The sequence below is a fragment of the Arvicanthis niloticus genome, chromosome 2 (assembly GCF_011762505.2).
Source record: "Arvicanthis niloticus isolate mArvNil1 chromosome 2, mArvNil1.pat.X, whole genome shotgun sequence".
Classification (NCBI taxonomy): domain Eukaryota; kingdom Metazoa; phylum Chordata; class Mammalia; order Rodentia; family Muridae; genus Arvicanthis; species Arvicanthis niloticus.
In genome coordinates, this window is record NC_047659.1 from 141,990,135 (window position 1) to 142,004,122 (window position 13,988).

General features: G+C 56.3%; 1 protein-coding gene across 3 annotated transcripts; it reads left to right on the forward strand.

Moving 5' to 3' along the window:
* Positions 1 to 250: 250 nt before the first annotated feature.
* Rbm38 (RNA binding motif protein 38) lies at positions 251 to 13,392 on the forward strand. Of its 3 annotated transcripts, none has more exons than XM_076930324.1 (4): positions 251 to 631; positions 1,152 to 1,275; positions 1,771 to 1,825; positions 12,941 to 13,392. In XM_076930324.1, the coding sequence occupies exons 1-4, from the start codon at positions 401 to 403 to the stop codon at positions 13,140 to 13,142; spliced, it is 612 nt and encodes a 203-aa protein (XP_076786439.1). In that variant the 5' UTR covers positions 251 to 400; the 3' UTR covers positions 13,143 to 13,392. The 3 variants fall into 3 exon arrangements, with proteins under 3 accessions (XP_076786439.1, XP_034351128.1, XP_076786440.1); XM_034495237.2 differs by having other exon boundaries at positions 258 to 631; positions 12,170 to 13,085; XM_076930325.1 differs by having other exon boundaries at positions 390 to 608; positions 12,170 to 13,085.
* Positions 13,393 to 13,988: the final 596 nt, after the last annotated feature.

The window sequence follows — 13,988 nt, forward strand, 5'->3', positions numbered from 1 at the left end:
GACCATTTAACAAGTACGTTTGCACCCCTAGTCGCTCGGACGTAAACCACTGACTCAAGCAGCGCTTGCAATCTACCGGATCGTGCGCCCCGCGAGACAGACAAGCTGATACTGGCGTGCACGCAGGTGATAACCCACCTCGCTCGCCGGCCCGGCGTCCTGGCACGAGGGACGTGTTTAGAACTACAATTCCCAGCGGCCCCCGCTTTCAAAGGCGTGTCTGAAACGAGAGGGGGCGTGACCGCGGGGCGTGGCCGGCTACAAAGGCGGCCGGCAGCTCGCAGGGCGCGGAGTAGACGCTTAGTGGCGGACCGACGAGCGGTGCGGGACGGCGTGGGGAACTCGGATTCGGCCTGCGACACCCCCGCATGCGCCGGCCGGCTCGGTAGCGGCGGCCCCGATGCTGCTGCAGCCCACGTGCGCCCCGAGTGTGTTTCCGCGGCCGTCCGCCGCCCCCAGCGCCATGCACGGCTCACAGAAGGACACCACGTTCACCAAGATCTTCGTGGGCGGCCTGCCCTACCACACCACCGACGCATCGCTCAGGAAGTACTTCGAGGGCTTCGGAGACATCGAGGAGGCCGTGGTCATCACCGACCGCCAGACCGGCAAGTCCCGCGGCTACGGCTTCGTGAGTGCCCGCGGCGCGCGCACCTGCCGCCGCCCCTCCCCCACCGCCTCCCAGACCCGCCGCGCGCAGCCGGGACTCCGGGGCTTCCCGGGGCCGTCGGCCCTTCCCCCACACTTTCCAGCCGCCCCAAAGAAGCGTAAGCTTTAGCGCCAGCGACTTGAAGACGGTTTCCCACTTCCTTCCACTCTAGTGTCCCCAAACTAATTCTCTGAGAAAGTTAACGGTACTTACTGATGGCCAGAACAGCCCGGGGGTGGGGGGGAGTCCCCCTTAGGGCTCACTTTACTCCACCTCTCAGGGGATTGTCGCTGTCCTTGAAGGCACTCTCAGCACTTGAACTTAGGGGAAGGAGCTGCAGTCCTGGAGGCTGAGAAGACAGTGCCCCAAGGGTCCTAAATACCAGATACCTCCTGGGAAGAAAGACCCAGAGGGCCTGATGTCAGGGTTAAACCCTCTTCCCTTCTCTGCCCTGTTTTCCTCAGCCAGTCACCGAAGCCCCTGACCTTCTGTGTTCCTGCAGGTGACTATGGCAGATCGGGCAGCAGCTGATAGGGCTTGCAAAGACCCTAACCCTATCATCGACGGCCGCAAGGCCAACGTGAACCTGGCCTACCTGGGTGCCAAGCCTAGGAGCCTGCAGACGGGTGAGAGTTCGCGTTTTCTTTCCAGCCCTTCTTGTTTCTATATTCAGCTTTGGTATCTGTCTGATGGAAAAACGCTGCCCCTGCTCCCCCTTTGTCCCAGAGTGGCAGCCAGCAATCATGTGCCTGCAGAGGCAGCCCAGGGCAGCCACCCCTAGCTTGGGAGCTCGATCCTCTTTCTCTACACTGTATGGTTCCAGGGATACCAATTTTCAAACCTCTCCTTCTCTTGAGGTGGGAAGGAGGCAGGAGATGAGGGGACATCCAGAGAAAGAAGCTGATAGATACAACCCGTGGACTTAATGTGCTTTGACTGCTTTTTGAGGGTTCACAAGCAGGGACAGAGGTGGTGGCTGGGTGGGATTGGGGAGGAAGTCAGTTATCCTTTGTGACTAGGAGAGAGAGGTGTGTGTTATTCAGTCGTTCGTCCCCCCCCCATGTGTGGCCCTGGGACCTTACCCCTGCAATATACTGTTCCTAACTGTCCTCTTGTTTTAGGCTTTGCTGTTGGCGTGCAGCAGCTGCACCCCACTTTGATCCAGCGCACCTATGGGTGAGTAGATATAGCTGGCTGTGGGTGGGAAGGCCTTGAGGTGGGACAGCTGTGGGCTTCTCAGTCTCAGATCTGAAAGGCTGGGGAATGGCTGTTTTCAGAAATTAGATTGTGTATTGGGGGTATGGAGGAAGAGATAAAACTGACTGCATTTCTGTAACCCAAAGGGGAGCACATGTCTTCAAGTCTGGTGTGTACCTTGTCCCCACTTATGTGACATCTCTTCAGCCAGGTGTCACATGGGCATCCACTTCCTTACCTGTGCAGTGAGTGTGGGGACAGCTTTTCTAACTCTGAGTTCGGGAGTTCAGTACACCTAGTGCAGGCAGCTCTTCTGAAATGTGTGTTAAGACTGGACCTGGTGGGCTGGGCTCTTCCTGGGGTGTTTTCTGATGTGGACAGTTACCATGAAGGTAGTTACTGTGGGTTTGTATCAGCTGAGGTTTGATGTTTCTGAATGGCGTAAGTGACTGTCATTGGTTGGCTTTTTGTGTGAGTCTCTTGCTCTGTGTCCCCCTTCCTCCTGTCTTGAAAAGACTGATAGGCTTGGTAACTGCTTAGGGAAGGACTCACTCACTTAAGGGACACAAAAGTTGGACCATGGTACTTGGTCTGTTTATTCAGTGTAGACTAGCTGTGACTGAGGTGACGGGTGGGGACTCTGACACAGACCCCACCTTTTGCAGTGGCAAACTTGTCAAATTCTGGCTGCCTGGGTTTTGTGTCCCAGGCTGGGAGTGGGGTAGAGTGGAGTGTCTGTCGGGGTATTGTGTCCCAGGCTGGGAGTGGGGTAGAGTGGAGTGTCTGTCGGGGCTGGGGCTGAGCTTGCCCAGCACAGTGGGTCAGATGCTTGTCCTGTGGGGTGGCACCAGGATTCACCGCAACTGTCCTTGATTGATGGTTGATGAAGGGGATTGATGGGAGCTGAACAGGAGTTTATCTATGGACAACTGGGGTCTAGGCCCCAACCTGTGTTTCCTGTCATAGGGGTTCTCCTGGGGAAGTACTTGGGGTGTTACTGTGGCAGATTGTTTCAGATCACTTTTTCCCCCTGGGATCTGTGTCGTATGTGTTCTAGGCTGTCTGGAAGGAGTGTGGGAGCATCCCAGCCTTGACAGCTTCGTGTTAGCTTCTCCCTGCTGATCCCTGCTGACTCTGAGGAGAGGGAGAGGGCCTGCTCTCGGGTAGCCTGCTGTAGAGCTGAACTTTAGGCTGGTGCTGGACTGAGCTGAGCTACGTATAAATAGTCCTGCTTACACTGGGACAGGACCTTCCCCCCTGACTCCGACAAATAGTTACTGCCTCAGGATCACTAGTGCTTGGCCTCTGTGACCCTCAGATCTGGGTTCACAGGTCTAGTCTGATACTCTGACTGTACCCCCTCTAGTTGACTTTTCTTACCTGGAAAATGGGGACAGTACCACTTCAGGAGAGCATGCTCTAGTCTCCAGGGAAACAAGGCTCTCCTCAGATGGCTAGTGACTTACCCCGGGGGTGAGGTTTGAACTCAGGGCCACACATGCTGTCTTTGGGGGAGTCCTGGTACTCCGAGGCACATCTCACATTGGGCCACGGTGATTTCTAACTAGATTAGTAGGCTGGTCATCTAACACTGACTACAAAGTGGCCTTTGTACAATGGCCTTTGGTACAGTGTTGGTTGGGTTGCCAAGGAGTGTAGACCCAAACGGACAGACAGGTGGGCACAAGGGACTGGCCAGTGATCCTTGGGTTCCTCTGAGGAACATTTCACCTCCTGAGCTTGCCAGGCTCTGGGGAGCCCGGGTGGTGTGGTCAGGCCTTGCTGCCTGGGCCAGTTGCTGTTAATGCCCAGCTGGGAGGCAGACTTGAGCTGTCAGCAAGCAAGCCCCCTTTGTTGTTACAAAAATCTGGCCTGCCTGGCTGGGCCTGACTCAGCTGTTGGTTTTGTCGGTCAGCCTGGGGCTGCCCTGGCGAGGGCCTGATGGGAACTGGAGCCCTGGCCCCTCAGAGCCTGCAAGCTACTGGCTGTACAGTTTTCTAGGCCCTTGACATTCTAAAGACCCCACAGCCCATCTGTAGGCCAAACCGCTGGGCCTTCCTGTCTGGTCAGGACCACCCATCAGCTTGGAGAGACCCTGAGAGAATGTCTGGCTTTGCTGTTTGCCTGAGTCCTCACCTGCTTGCTGCATGCCTGCTTGTGGAATAGGCCTTGCTGGCTGTCCAGCCTGTGCTTGTCCATCATGTAACTATATCTGGGGACCAAGGCATAGTATCTGCTGAAGCCTTCTCAGCTATTGCAGTAGCTTTTTCCAGCCTCCAGGCCCATGCAGTAATCCTTCATGGGGATAAGTGACCCAGGGCCTTCTAGCGAGGGGGTTTCTACCAGTCCTGGGATCCAGTGATGCAGGTGAGAAGGTGGGCCGCACAGTGGAGATTTCCCCACCCTGTTGAAGTGTTGATCTGGTTTGTCATGGCCTCCCAGGGTCGCCTGTGTCATTCAGTCCACATTCGGCCTACGGCTCATGGAAGCTGAGGTATGTCTCTAGCCTCTCAGTCCAGGAGGTTGCTCCCTGCTCTTAGTGGGAACCTTGCTGTGGCAAGATGCCTGTTTGCCCGGATCTCACCTTCTCCCCACGTAGGAGTCAGGTCCTGAGGGCTGAGGTTAGGTCATGGTCCCCAGGTGCTGGGTGTCGGACTACACCTCTGTAGAGTAGAGACGGTGGCTGAGCCTAAAACATAAGTAAATTGATCATGGCGTTTGGAACATGTTGATCCCAGGGCCCTGGTAAGCTGTGGGTTTTGGGGGGGGGGGGTGGTTCCTGCAACAGGCCCAGCAGCAAGCTTTGCTGGCTTAAGCTTGGAGCCAATAGAGTGGCCTGCCCTCTCCCGAGACCCTCATGGGACAGTTCTTGGATGCATGTTTTCTGTCTCTGAGACCAGTAGCATCCAGGAATCCCCTCCCTGGTTTGGGCTTTCCTGCAGGCATTGTTTTAGAGACTGTGTTCTCTGTGGGATGGACCTGGTATGCACATGGAGGTGTCTGTCCTGACACCATGACACCAGGCCTATGCATGAGGATTGAGGAGAAGTGTTGGGAAGGAGTCTGTCCCCCAGAGACTGGGGGAGGGGTTGTGGTGGTTGACGCAGATGCTCTGAGTGAGATGGTCTTTCCCCCCAGGGCCCAGCATGGCAAGGACTCCATAGTTAATCAGGGTGCCTCTGGGCCGCTCCTCAGGGAAATGAGTGTAGCTCTGTGTTGAATCTGACTGGCTAGGTGTGCCACACACTGGCACTGCTGTAACCGAGTGTCCTAGTGTCTAGGTCCCACAGGGCCCCACACTGTAGCAGACATTTCCTGCACAGACAGTACACTGAGTGGGGAGAGGGTGGGGGAGGGGCTTTATTCCTGTGCCTTCAGAGGGGGAAGGTTGGGGGAGGGGCGTCAGAGAAAGTTGCTAATTTCACTGAGCACAGTGAAAAGGAGTCCAGGGCGAGGCCGCAGTAGGGCAGGTGTGTGACCCTGTCTCAGGAGGCCTGTCTAGGGCTGCCGGCAGTGAAGAGTCAGAAGTGCAGGCAGGCACACGACCAGACCCAGAGCAGCAGGTGCGAGCACGCTCGCCCCAGCACCTGTGCGGTGTCTTAGGGGTGGCCCTGCTTGCTCCCCCTTCATCACTTCCTGTTTGGCAGCCTGTCTGGAGGCAGGCGTGGGCTGTGTCTTGTCTGACCCTCCCAGAGGGCGTGTAGCCTATGCTGCACCTGTTGTTTGTCCCTGTCTGCTGTGACAGAAGCTTGCTTCTGGTGCCCTTAGGTTCCGTAGGTTCCTCTCAGTTCAGTTATTACCAGTTGCCTGAGGGACCTCTTCTGAAGCCTCAGGCTGAGGGGCCGTGACTTGTAGGGGCTCTTAGCCCCAAGGATGTGTCCATGGCATGGAAGTCCACCAGGTGGCCCACTGGCCCCTTGATGGATCTTGGCCAGGAGTTTAGACATGCCTTGAGCGGTGGCTTTGCTCCCCACCCTGCCCTTCTCGAGGCTCTATGAACTGAGAATGTGCAGGGCGTCTGCAGAGTCAGGCCAGAGAACCTAGTCCCGCTGCTGTGACCACAGTGCCCCTGCCAGGAGGCTTGCAGCAAGGTGTGAGAGAACACAGGATAATAACGAGCTGCAGAGGGGACTGTGGGGTCTAAAGCCCAGTGTGGGTTCCCAGTGACAGACAAAACCACTCCACACTGGAGGAGCTGAGGAGAAAACGGGCCTGTCTTGATGTTTTTTCTTTCTGAGACAGGTCTTGGTATGTAGCCCAGGTTGAGCTACAGAGCCTGCAGTGAGCTTCCTTCAGCCTCTTTAAGTGCTGGGATGGAAGGCATGTGTGTGACAACACTTTTTGTTTCTCTTTAAGACGATCTTACAGCCCAGCAGACCTTGAACTCCCTGATTTTTCTGCTTCCACCTGTCTTGCTTTCTCTGGTGGTGGTCCTTGAACCCAGCTTCTGCTTGCTAGACAGACAGGCTGCTATCCTGGGTTACAGAGCAGTGCCCTGCTTCCTGAGAGCTAGACTTTGGATTTGTTCTGAGGGTATCCATCTAGTGCTGAGTTGAGCCAGAAGGTCTCCCCATGGGACAGCAGCCACCCAGCCTGAGACAGTGAAATCACCTGGACCCCCAGCCCTGGGGGAAGGACCAAGATGCCAGAGTAGACAGTTGTTGGCCTTGGAGGAGGCTGTCCTAGTGTACAACTTTGAAAGTAGTTAAGAGATGGGATTTAGACAGGTTCAGGTGGGCCTGCTGCTCCCAGCTGGCTCCCACAGTGGCCTGCCTTCTCCCTGTCTGCATTCACCTGAACCCTAGAGAACCTGGTGCCCCCATCACAGGAGATTCCCAGGAGACCCGGCAGGTACCACTCCCACACGTATGCACGCACGCTGCCACCACCCACCCCAAGGCCAGGGCTGCTGGTAAGCTGCCAGGTTGCCTCCAGCATTGTGGTGTAAGGCCTCCGGGGAGAAGAAAAAGTGAAATGGGCTCATTTGCCTTTCTCATTTTTATTTTCAGCAGTGGCTTTGTGTTCGGGAAGTGGCCCCTGGGCTGCAGCCGGTGAATTTTTTCTGAGTGTGGCTACACATAGGGCCAGGGCCTCTACTGACAGTGCTCACCGTCAGCTCCAGTAGTAGCTGTGGTGGGGAGACATGTCTCAAGTGTCACTGCAGAGTTCCACTCCTCTTCTGGGCAGCCAGGAGCCCAGGGGATGTGCCTATGACTTCTTAGTTTATTGATTGGGAAACAGACCAGGGAAAGCTCACCAGGCCGTGGGATCTGGACCCTGGGTCTCTTGTAGGGTCAGGGACCCAGGAGCTCCTGGCTGCTCATCTACTGCCCTGACTCTGGGCTTGGTGTAAGGAGAAGCCACCTGTTCCACCACTCCCAGAGGGTTAGATGCTCATGGCTCAGCTGCCAGCCCTGGCCAGCACACATAGCAGCCCACTGTGGGTCCATCCCTTCAGCCTGTGGTGGCTTGGGTGCTACCCAGAACCTAGTCATCCTTCCCCGGGCATCACATGAGTGTCCCTGCCAGGAGGAGGGTCTCCAGAGCTCTAGGATTTAGACTCCTTTGGTGGTCTCTGGCCTGGGAACTCTTCTGCTGCTGCCCTACCCAGGGGTGGGCTTAATTGTCCCAGGGCCACCCTGGCTTGAGAAAGGGCAAGAGGTTCCCAGAAGAGGGAGAGGAGACGGAACCCTGGGTGTGGTGAGGAGACGCTGGCTTCTGCTCTCGGCCTAGGCCTGGGTTGAACTGAGCCTGAGAAGGCTGATGGCAGAGCCCCCTGAGCTGGGAGTAGCCACTCCCCTGGAGTTTGTGGGTTACCCAGCCTTTAGGTTCCAGCCCCCAAGACTTGGGTATGGAAGGTCTCTGTCTACTTGGCCTTCCCCAGGCCCCAAAGCTGCCGAGGGTATGGGGTTCCCACACAGGCTGAGGATCCAGCAGTCTATGAACATGTCATCCCAAGCACGGACCATGATGAGGACATCCTAGGGCTGAACCAGGCAGCTGGTAGGTGGACTGACGATAGCAGGTCAGACTGCATGTTGTGAACCTGACAAGCAGAACTCAGCCTTCTGTCTCATCACACCCGACTGCTGTCTAAGCCGGCTGCCCTCTCTGCATTCTCATGGCTGAGCCTTTTGGCTGGCCCAGGGTGCTCGGGTATTCACAAATGCTTGTGCTGGGCCATTGGAGATCCTGAAAACAAGCAAGCTCTGCCCTGTTGGTCATGTAGGTACACACAGAGTAAGAGATGGGGTGGTTTTGTGTGGAAAAGAAAAGGAGGCCCCTCAGGATGATGTTAGGGGAAGAAACCTTCAGGCTGTGTGTCCCAGATGCCAACACTTAGGAGTGGGTATAGTCCAGGGCAACGGGCATTTATTTAGGTAGAGATTCGAGTAGAGAGGTAGGTGTAAACTGTCATGAAGGAAGCACAGGAACAATTTGCGTTTGCTTCTAGGTCCAGCAGGAAGGAGCTAGAAGGTTCTAGTCTGGATCGACAGGATCTTGAAATCTTTAGGAGACACTTTGAAGTGGTATGTGAGAGACTCGGTGAGCTAGGCAAGTGAGTCCAGCTGGCCCAGAAGGTTGGAAGGAGGGAGAGTAACGCAGCATTGGAGCAGGTGGGTGGGGACATTGAGTCCTGCAGAACCCTGTGTCACTGCCGTGTGGTGGGTGGTGCCCTGGCTGTGCTGGGTATGGTGAAGGTCAAGTGTCCGGTGGTAACTGGCATTCTTACCTTTCTGAGTCTGAATGAGTGGCACTAGGGAAGACAGACAGACAGACAGACAGACAGACACACACACACACACACACACACACACACACACACACACACACACACACCGTAGTTCCAGGTTTCAGGCAGGTAGGGTTGGGGTTTGCAGTGCTGTGCAACCTGGAACTAGGGCTACCCTTGGACAGGGCACAGGGCTCTCACAGGACCCAAGTGGGTTTTGAAGTGCAGACTGACTTAAGTATAGAATGTGACTGTCCAGTGTTTTCTGGTGTGTAGGCCCCTGTCCCAGCTGTTGCTGCCATCGGCCTGAGAGCCTGAGGTGGCCTCAGCCTGCAGTCTTTGCTGCCCCTCAAGCTTGCTCTGCACTGTGCTGTGTGTGGATTTGAAGCTGGGTAACTGTGTTCCTGTTCTCTACCAGTGCCATCCTATAGAAAAGTGTCCACAGGTGATGGTTCAGAGCCATGTTCCATTGCAGCGTGGCATAGGTGGGTGATTTAGTGGGCCATTCAAGCCTCTGAGTCTTTCTGCCTGTCCTATATCTTGGAATGGCATGGTGTCAGGCACCACAGTGGTACCTGGCCAAGACCTCAAAGAAAGTGCAGGTGAATAGGCAGAGACATGGGTGACCCCAACATTCAGGGCATACAGGATTGGGCAAAGCAGGAAACCAGGCTCTGCTCTAGGTACACGTCCTTGCATGGGGCTGTGGGTTGGCCTTGCAGGGAGACTCAGTGTTAGCAAACTCCACCCCTAGAGGTATTGGGTAAGGGTGTCTCCCTCCCTATTACTCATGTTTAGGGAAGTTTAGAGCATGGCACTCTTAAAGCTTCAAACTGACGAATGCTTCTGAATCTTAGGGCTGGGGGTGGGAAACACCCCCCCAAACCAGGTAGGGGGCTCCCCCTCACACACACCCAGGTAGGGACACCAAGATAGGCTGTGCTTCTCTGGGAAGGCCTCCGACCCAGTTAGTACCCTGTCTTGATGGCGGGGAGTAGGCAGCAGGAACCCCTCTACCACAGCTCTGGTTTCAGGAGGGTCAGGCAGGTGACAGGGCAGGGAGTGAGTGGGCCTGGCCCCAAACGTAGGCAGGGGCGGAGTCTTGGGTGCCTTGGAGTGTGGAGTCTGCTGCTGTTCGGGTTTTGGTCTCTGCAAGGGCTTGGGGATCTGGTGGGCCAGCTGAGTGGTGCTGGGAAGGAGGAGTCTGTCACACTTCTGCCTGGGCTTCCTCCCTGCAGTCCCCTTCCCCTGAGACCATACTTTGTACAGTCTCCCCTGGGCTCTGGTTTCTGTCCTGCAGAGCCCAGCCATCTGTTCATGGCTGTGTGCTGGCATGAACCTGAGAAGGTACCATGCAGCTCAGAGGTAGTGTTTGGATGCACGTCAGTGCCATTCCAATCAAGGGAGTAAGTACCACAGGCAGCCAAGGAGGGCACACACCTCCCCAGGCCTCCCCTCTAGGCTGGTTGGCCTTAAAGCTGCAGTCAGTCGGTTTGCTCATCACTGCTGGTGCATGTCGTCTTGCAGCGTCTGTGCTCAGCTGCCATGCATTGTGGAAATGAAGAGGTGGGCTGTGAGGGTGTGGGTCACAGCTGTGCCAGGGATGCCTCCTTGTCTGCACCCCAGTGCTGCTGCTAGCTCCACCCGGCCTTGCCTCTGTCCCTTTGGTAAATGTGCTGTCGGAGGCTGCTGTTGAGGCTAGGGAAGTGGCTCAATAGGTAACGTGTTTACTGCACTAGTGTGAGGACCATGGTTCAGATCCCCAGAACCTAGGAAGTACTGGGTGGGGATGGCAGCTCACCTGTAATCCCACCATGCAAAAGACAAGAGACAGTGTCCCCAGAGCTATGTTACAGGATCTGTGAGGGCTGGATTCAAGTGAGAGACCCTCCCTCAAGTAACATGGAGAAAATCCAGGAAGCCACTTGGCATCTGTCTGACCTTCCTGCACACACATTACTCTAGTGCTCCTGTGTGCTGCTTGTTCTTGCCGCTCTGCTGCCCTCTGGCCATGCTCTCCCGCACACAGGCCACATGTCACTTGTCTACTTATGACTGGTGGGTGCTGGGATGCTGCTCTTGTCACTGGTGAGTAGAGGTCTTAGTTTAAATCATGCACATGTGCTCCTTGCCTTGGGGAGCCCTCGGCAGTGCCGCCCCCTCCCTTGCTCTGTGCTGGGCATTCTCTGCACCATGCTGCCCTAGGATGGCCTTGGGCAGCCTCGGCTCTTGGACCCGCGTGTTAGGTGTACTTGGCCTGGGTCTGCAACGACCTCACCCGTCGCAGGGTTCTCTTTCAACAGTGTCATATGGGCAGTGGCCTGGCCTGGGGTGTGGCACCTGCACCCTGGAGGGTGTGGGAGCCGCTGCACTGGTCCCCTTCATGACTTTGATTGCTTATGCTCTCACACAAGCTGCTGGTTCTCGCCTCACCGTGCGACTCCAGGAATGACCTCTCTGTAGACATGTGCATGCACTGCTGCGGACGAGCGCTGCAGAGCGTGTGCTTGTTCTTCTAGAGCACAGCCTCTCTGAAGTTAGACTGGTTCTAGGCCTGACTTAAGCTAGTAAGGGAAGCTGAGGTCCCAGTGCCTCAGAGGCAGTGCTCAGACAAACCATGAGAGAGCTGTGTGCCGACACTCTTGGTGGCATCTTGCTCTGACTCTGCTGCTGTTGGAACTGCCTTGCTGTACATAGGGTGAAGGTGTTGCTGCAGACAGGCCTGAGGCCCAGAGAGGCTCAGCCCTTTCCCCAGGCCTGCTCAGCAGGAGGCTGGCCATCCAGGCAGACCCAGCAGTAGGTCCAGTGCCCGCTCCTCATTTCCCCACTGCCTAACCTGTTTCCTCCTGCAGTAGTGCTGTGCTTCCTTGCGGGGAGGGGGTGTCTTGTCACAGCCATGGGCAGCAGGTAGCACCCGATGCATTTCCACAGTGGCTGGGTTGTGGGGGTGGAGCTTTGGTCTACAGGTGCCCTCCAGTTCGAAGCTGCAGGACCTGTGTGGTCACCTGGCATAGGACACTTAACCTTCCTGATTTTAAAATGGACTTGCTGGTAGAGCAGGAGTCAGGCCTCTAGAGCTCCCGATTGCCCAGCAGCCTGCAAGCACACCAGCAGCCCTGTGCCCCTGCCTGCAGTGGGTGTGCCTGTCCTCCTGCTGTCTGTCGGGGAGGTAGTGGGTAGCTAAGGAGTAAGGGTGTCTCTGGAGGGGTAGGTAGGTACCTAGCATGTGGGCTGTACCATTCCCCAAGTGTTTGCACAGGCCTGGAGCTCTCAAGGCTACCCTGGCCTCAGTCTCCCGGTTTAAACAAAGGCCATGTGTTATACATTGTACGGTGGGTCCTATGGGATATATGGGAGAGTGGGAGTCAGGTCTGAGGAGGAGGGTACTGGGAGATCTGGCGCTAAGTGGCCTATGGATTGATGGCATTGCCTGTGCAAAGGCCCTGGGGTTGGTGCATACCTGATGTGTTGCTGCATCTGTTTTGTAGATGGGTACACAGGCTTGGGCAGGGCAGGGCACGGATCTGCTCTCTGCACCCCTGGCCTTCCCCACTCTGCCTACAGCCACTGACACTCTGCTTGGCCCACAGGCTGACTCCCCACTACATCTACCCACCAGCCATTGTGCAGCCCAGCGTGGTGATCCCTGCCACCCCTGTCCCATCACTGTCCTCGCCCTACCTTGAGTATACACCAGCCAGCCCAGCCTACGCTCAGTACCCTCCAGCCACTTACGACCAGTACCCATATGCCGCCTCGCCTGCCGCAGCCACCAGCTTCGTGGGCTACGGCTACCCTGCGGCCATGCCCCCAGCCCTGTCTGCTGCTGCGCCTGCAGGCGCCACCTTCGTGCAGTACCAGGCGCCTCAGCTACAGCCTGACAGGATGCAGTGAGGCACGTCCTGCCCAGGGCCACAGCCACCACCTGCCAGCCTCAGGAGCCGCCACCTGGGTCTTGTCAGGCCCCCCCCCCCCCGGGCCCACCTGCCCTGAAGGCACCAGCAAGCTTCTTCTGCAGCCTTGCCATGCTTGAGGAAGGGCTGAAGAAGGAAGGTACACTCTGGAAGTTCTGAAGCCACTCCATGCCAGGTGCCTTACTCTGGGACGTGTACAGACGTCCTCCCTTCTCTTTGGGAACTGTCCTCTTGCTGGAACAGGGTTCCTGAAACCCGGCCCAGTTACCCCTCAGTCGAAGCACTGTGCCATGTCCTGCTGGGAATTTTCTGCCATGCAGGCAAGACCATCATCACCAAGATCCCAAACCAATTTTTTACTTAGAGACTGGCTTTGGTCAGTAACTCCCTGTGGAGACAATGACAGTATTTCTCTGTGTCACTGATGGAGCTCCCCCTCCCCCACAGGGTTGCCATCACCAGACCGCAGCCCTGCAGGGCCCTGGGCTCCTGTCTGCTGACGCTACCCACCTCACCTGCAGAGGTGCCCAGCAGGGTGAATTCTCAGGTGTCTGTTGCTGTGCCATGGGGGCCTTCTTCCTGGTCCTGTGCCCCTCAAGCAGGCTCTGTGCCCACCCACCCTCCCATTGTCACCTATGCCAGACTGTGAGCATGACCTAGCTGCACAGAGAGAAGGTCCAGCCCACGTCTGGGAGGGGAGGAGTGGGCATCTCTGGCAGCATGGGCTGCCCGCAGGCTGGGCAGTGGGTCCCTCCACACCTACCTCAGGGAGCCAGTGTGTAGGCACTCCACAGCACGCCTGTTTAGTCAAGGCCTGGAGGGCAGAGGGAGTAATGTTATAATAATATTTTTATTAGAATGTTCTGATTATAAAAATAAAACTTGTTTTCTTTAAAGAAAAAGATGGTTTGAGGTTTTTCTCTCAGTGGCTTGGTGGTCCTGTGTCCAGGGTTTTTGATAGCTGTCCATCAAACCCTCACCCTGCTTCAGCCTCTGCTGGTCACGAGCTTTAGTACCAGAACGCCCCATCCAGCAGTCTGAACCGGAGGGCTCCAGCCCCACAAGGTAGGAATCTGCTGCAGCCAGTACTGGGCATGGCCACTGTGGACCTGATCTCAAGTCTTTAGAAGTGGACCTGGGACTGCTTTCTTGCACTGTCCCTTGGGTCCTTTGGGGACCTGTTCTGGCTCCCCCTTGATTTGACTTTGAGATGTGCCTCCTTCCTGCTCCTGTGGCCCACGCCCTTTTGGGTTGTCAAGACTGGGTTTGCTTTCATGCCAAGCCTCTACCTCTGAGTGTCAGTTTGCAAACACTGAAGGGTCAGGAGGTCAGTATGGGGCTCTCAGCCCACAGCTGACATTTGCTGCTGCTGATAAGAGTGTGGGGCCAGGGAGGGGTGGCGGGCACTGCCAGGGTTATCAGGAAGGCCATTCAAAGCCAGTATACTTCCTGTCTCTTATCAGCTGGTGGCAGCATAAGACCAGGCCCTCAGGAA

Bases quoted from the DNA above. Each gene is read 5' to 3' on its own strand.
- Rbm38 (XM_034495237.2), top strand. From the start codon at position 401: ATGCTGCTGCAGCCCACGTGCGCCCCGAGTGTGTTTCCGCGGCCGTCC. The intron at 632-1,151 runs GTGAGTGCCCGC...GTGTTCCTGCAG, and splicing joins AGTCCCGCGGCTACGGCTTC to GTGACTATGGCAGATCGGGC. The intron at 1,276-1,770 runs GTGAGAGTTCGC...CTCTTGTTTTAG, and splicing joins GCCTAGGAGCCTGCAGACGG to GCTTTGCTGTTGGCGTGCAG.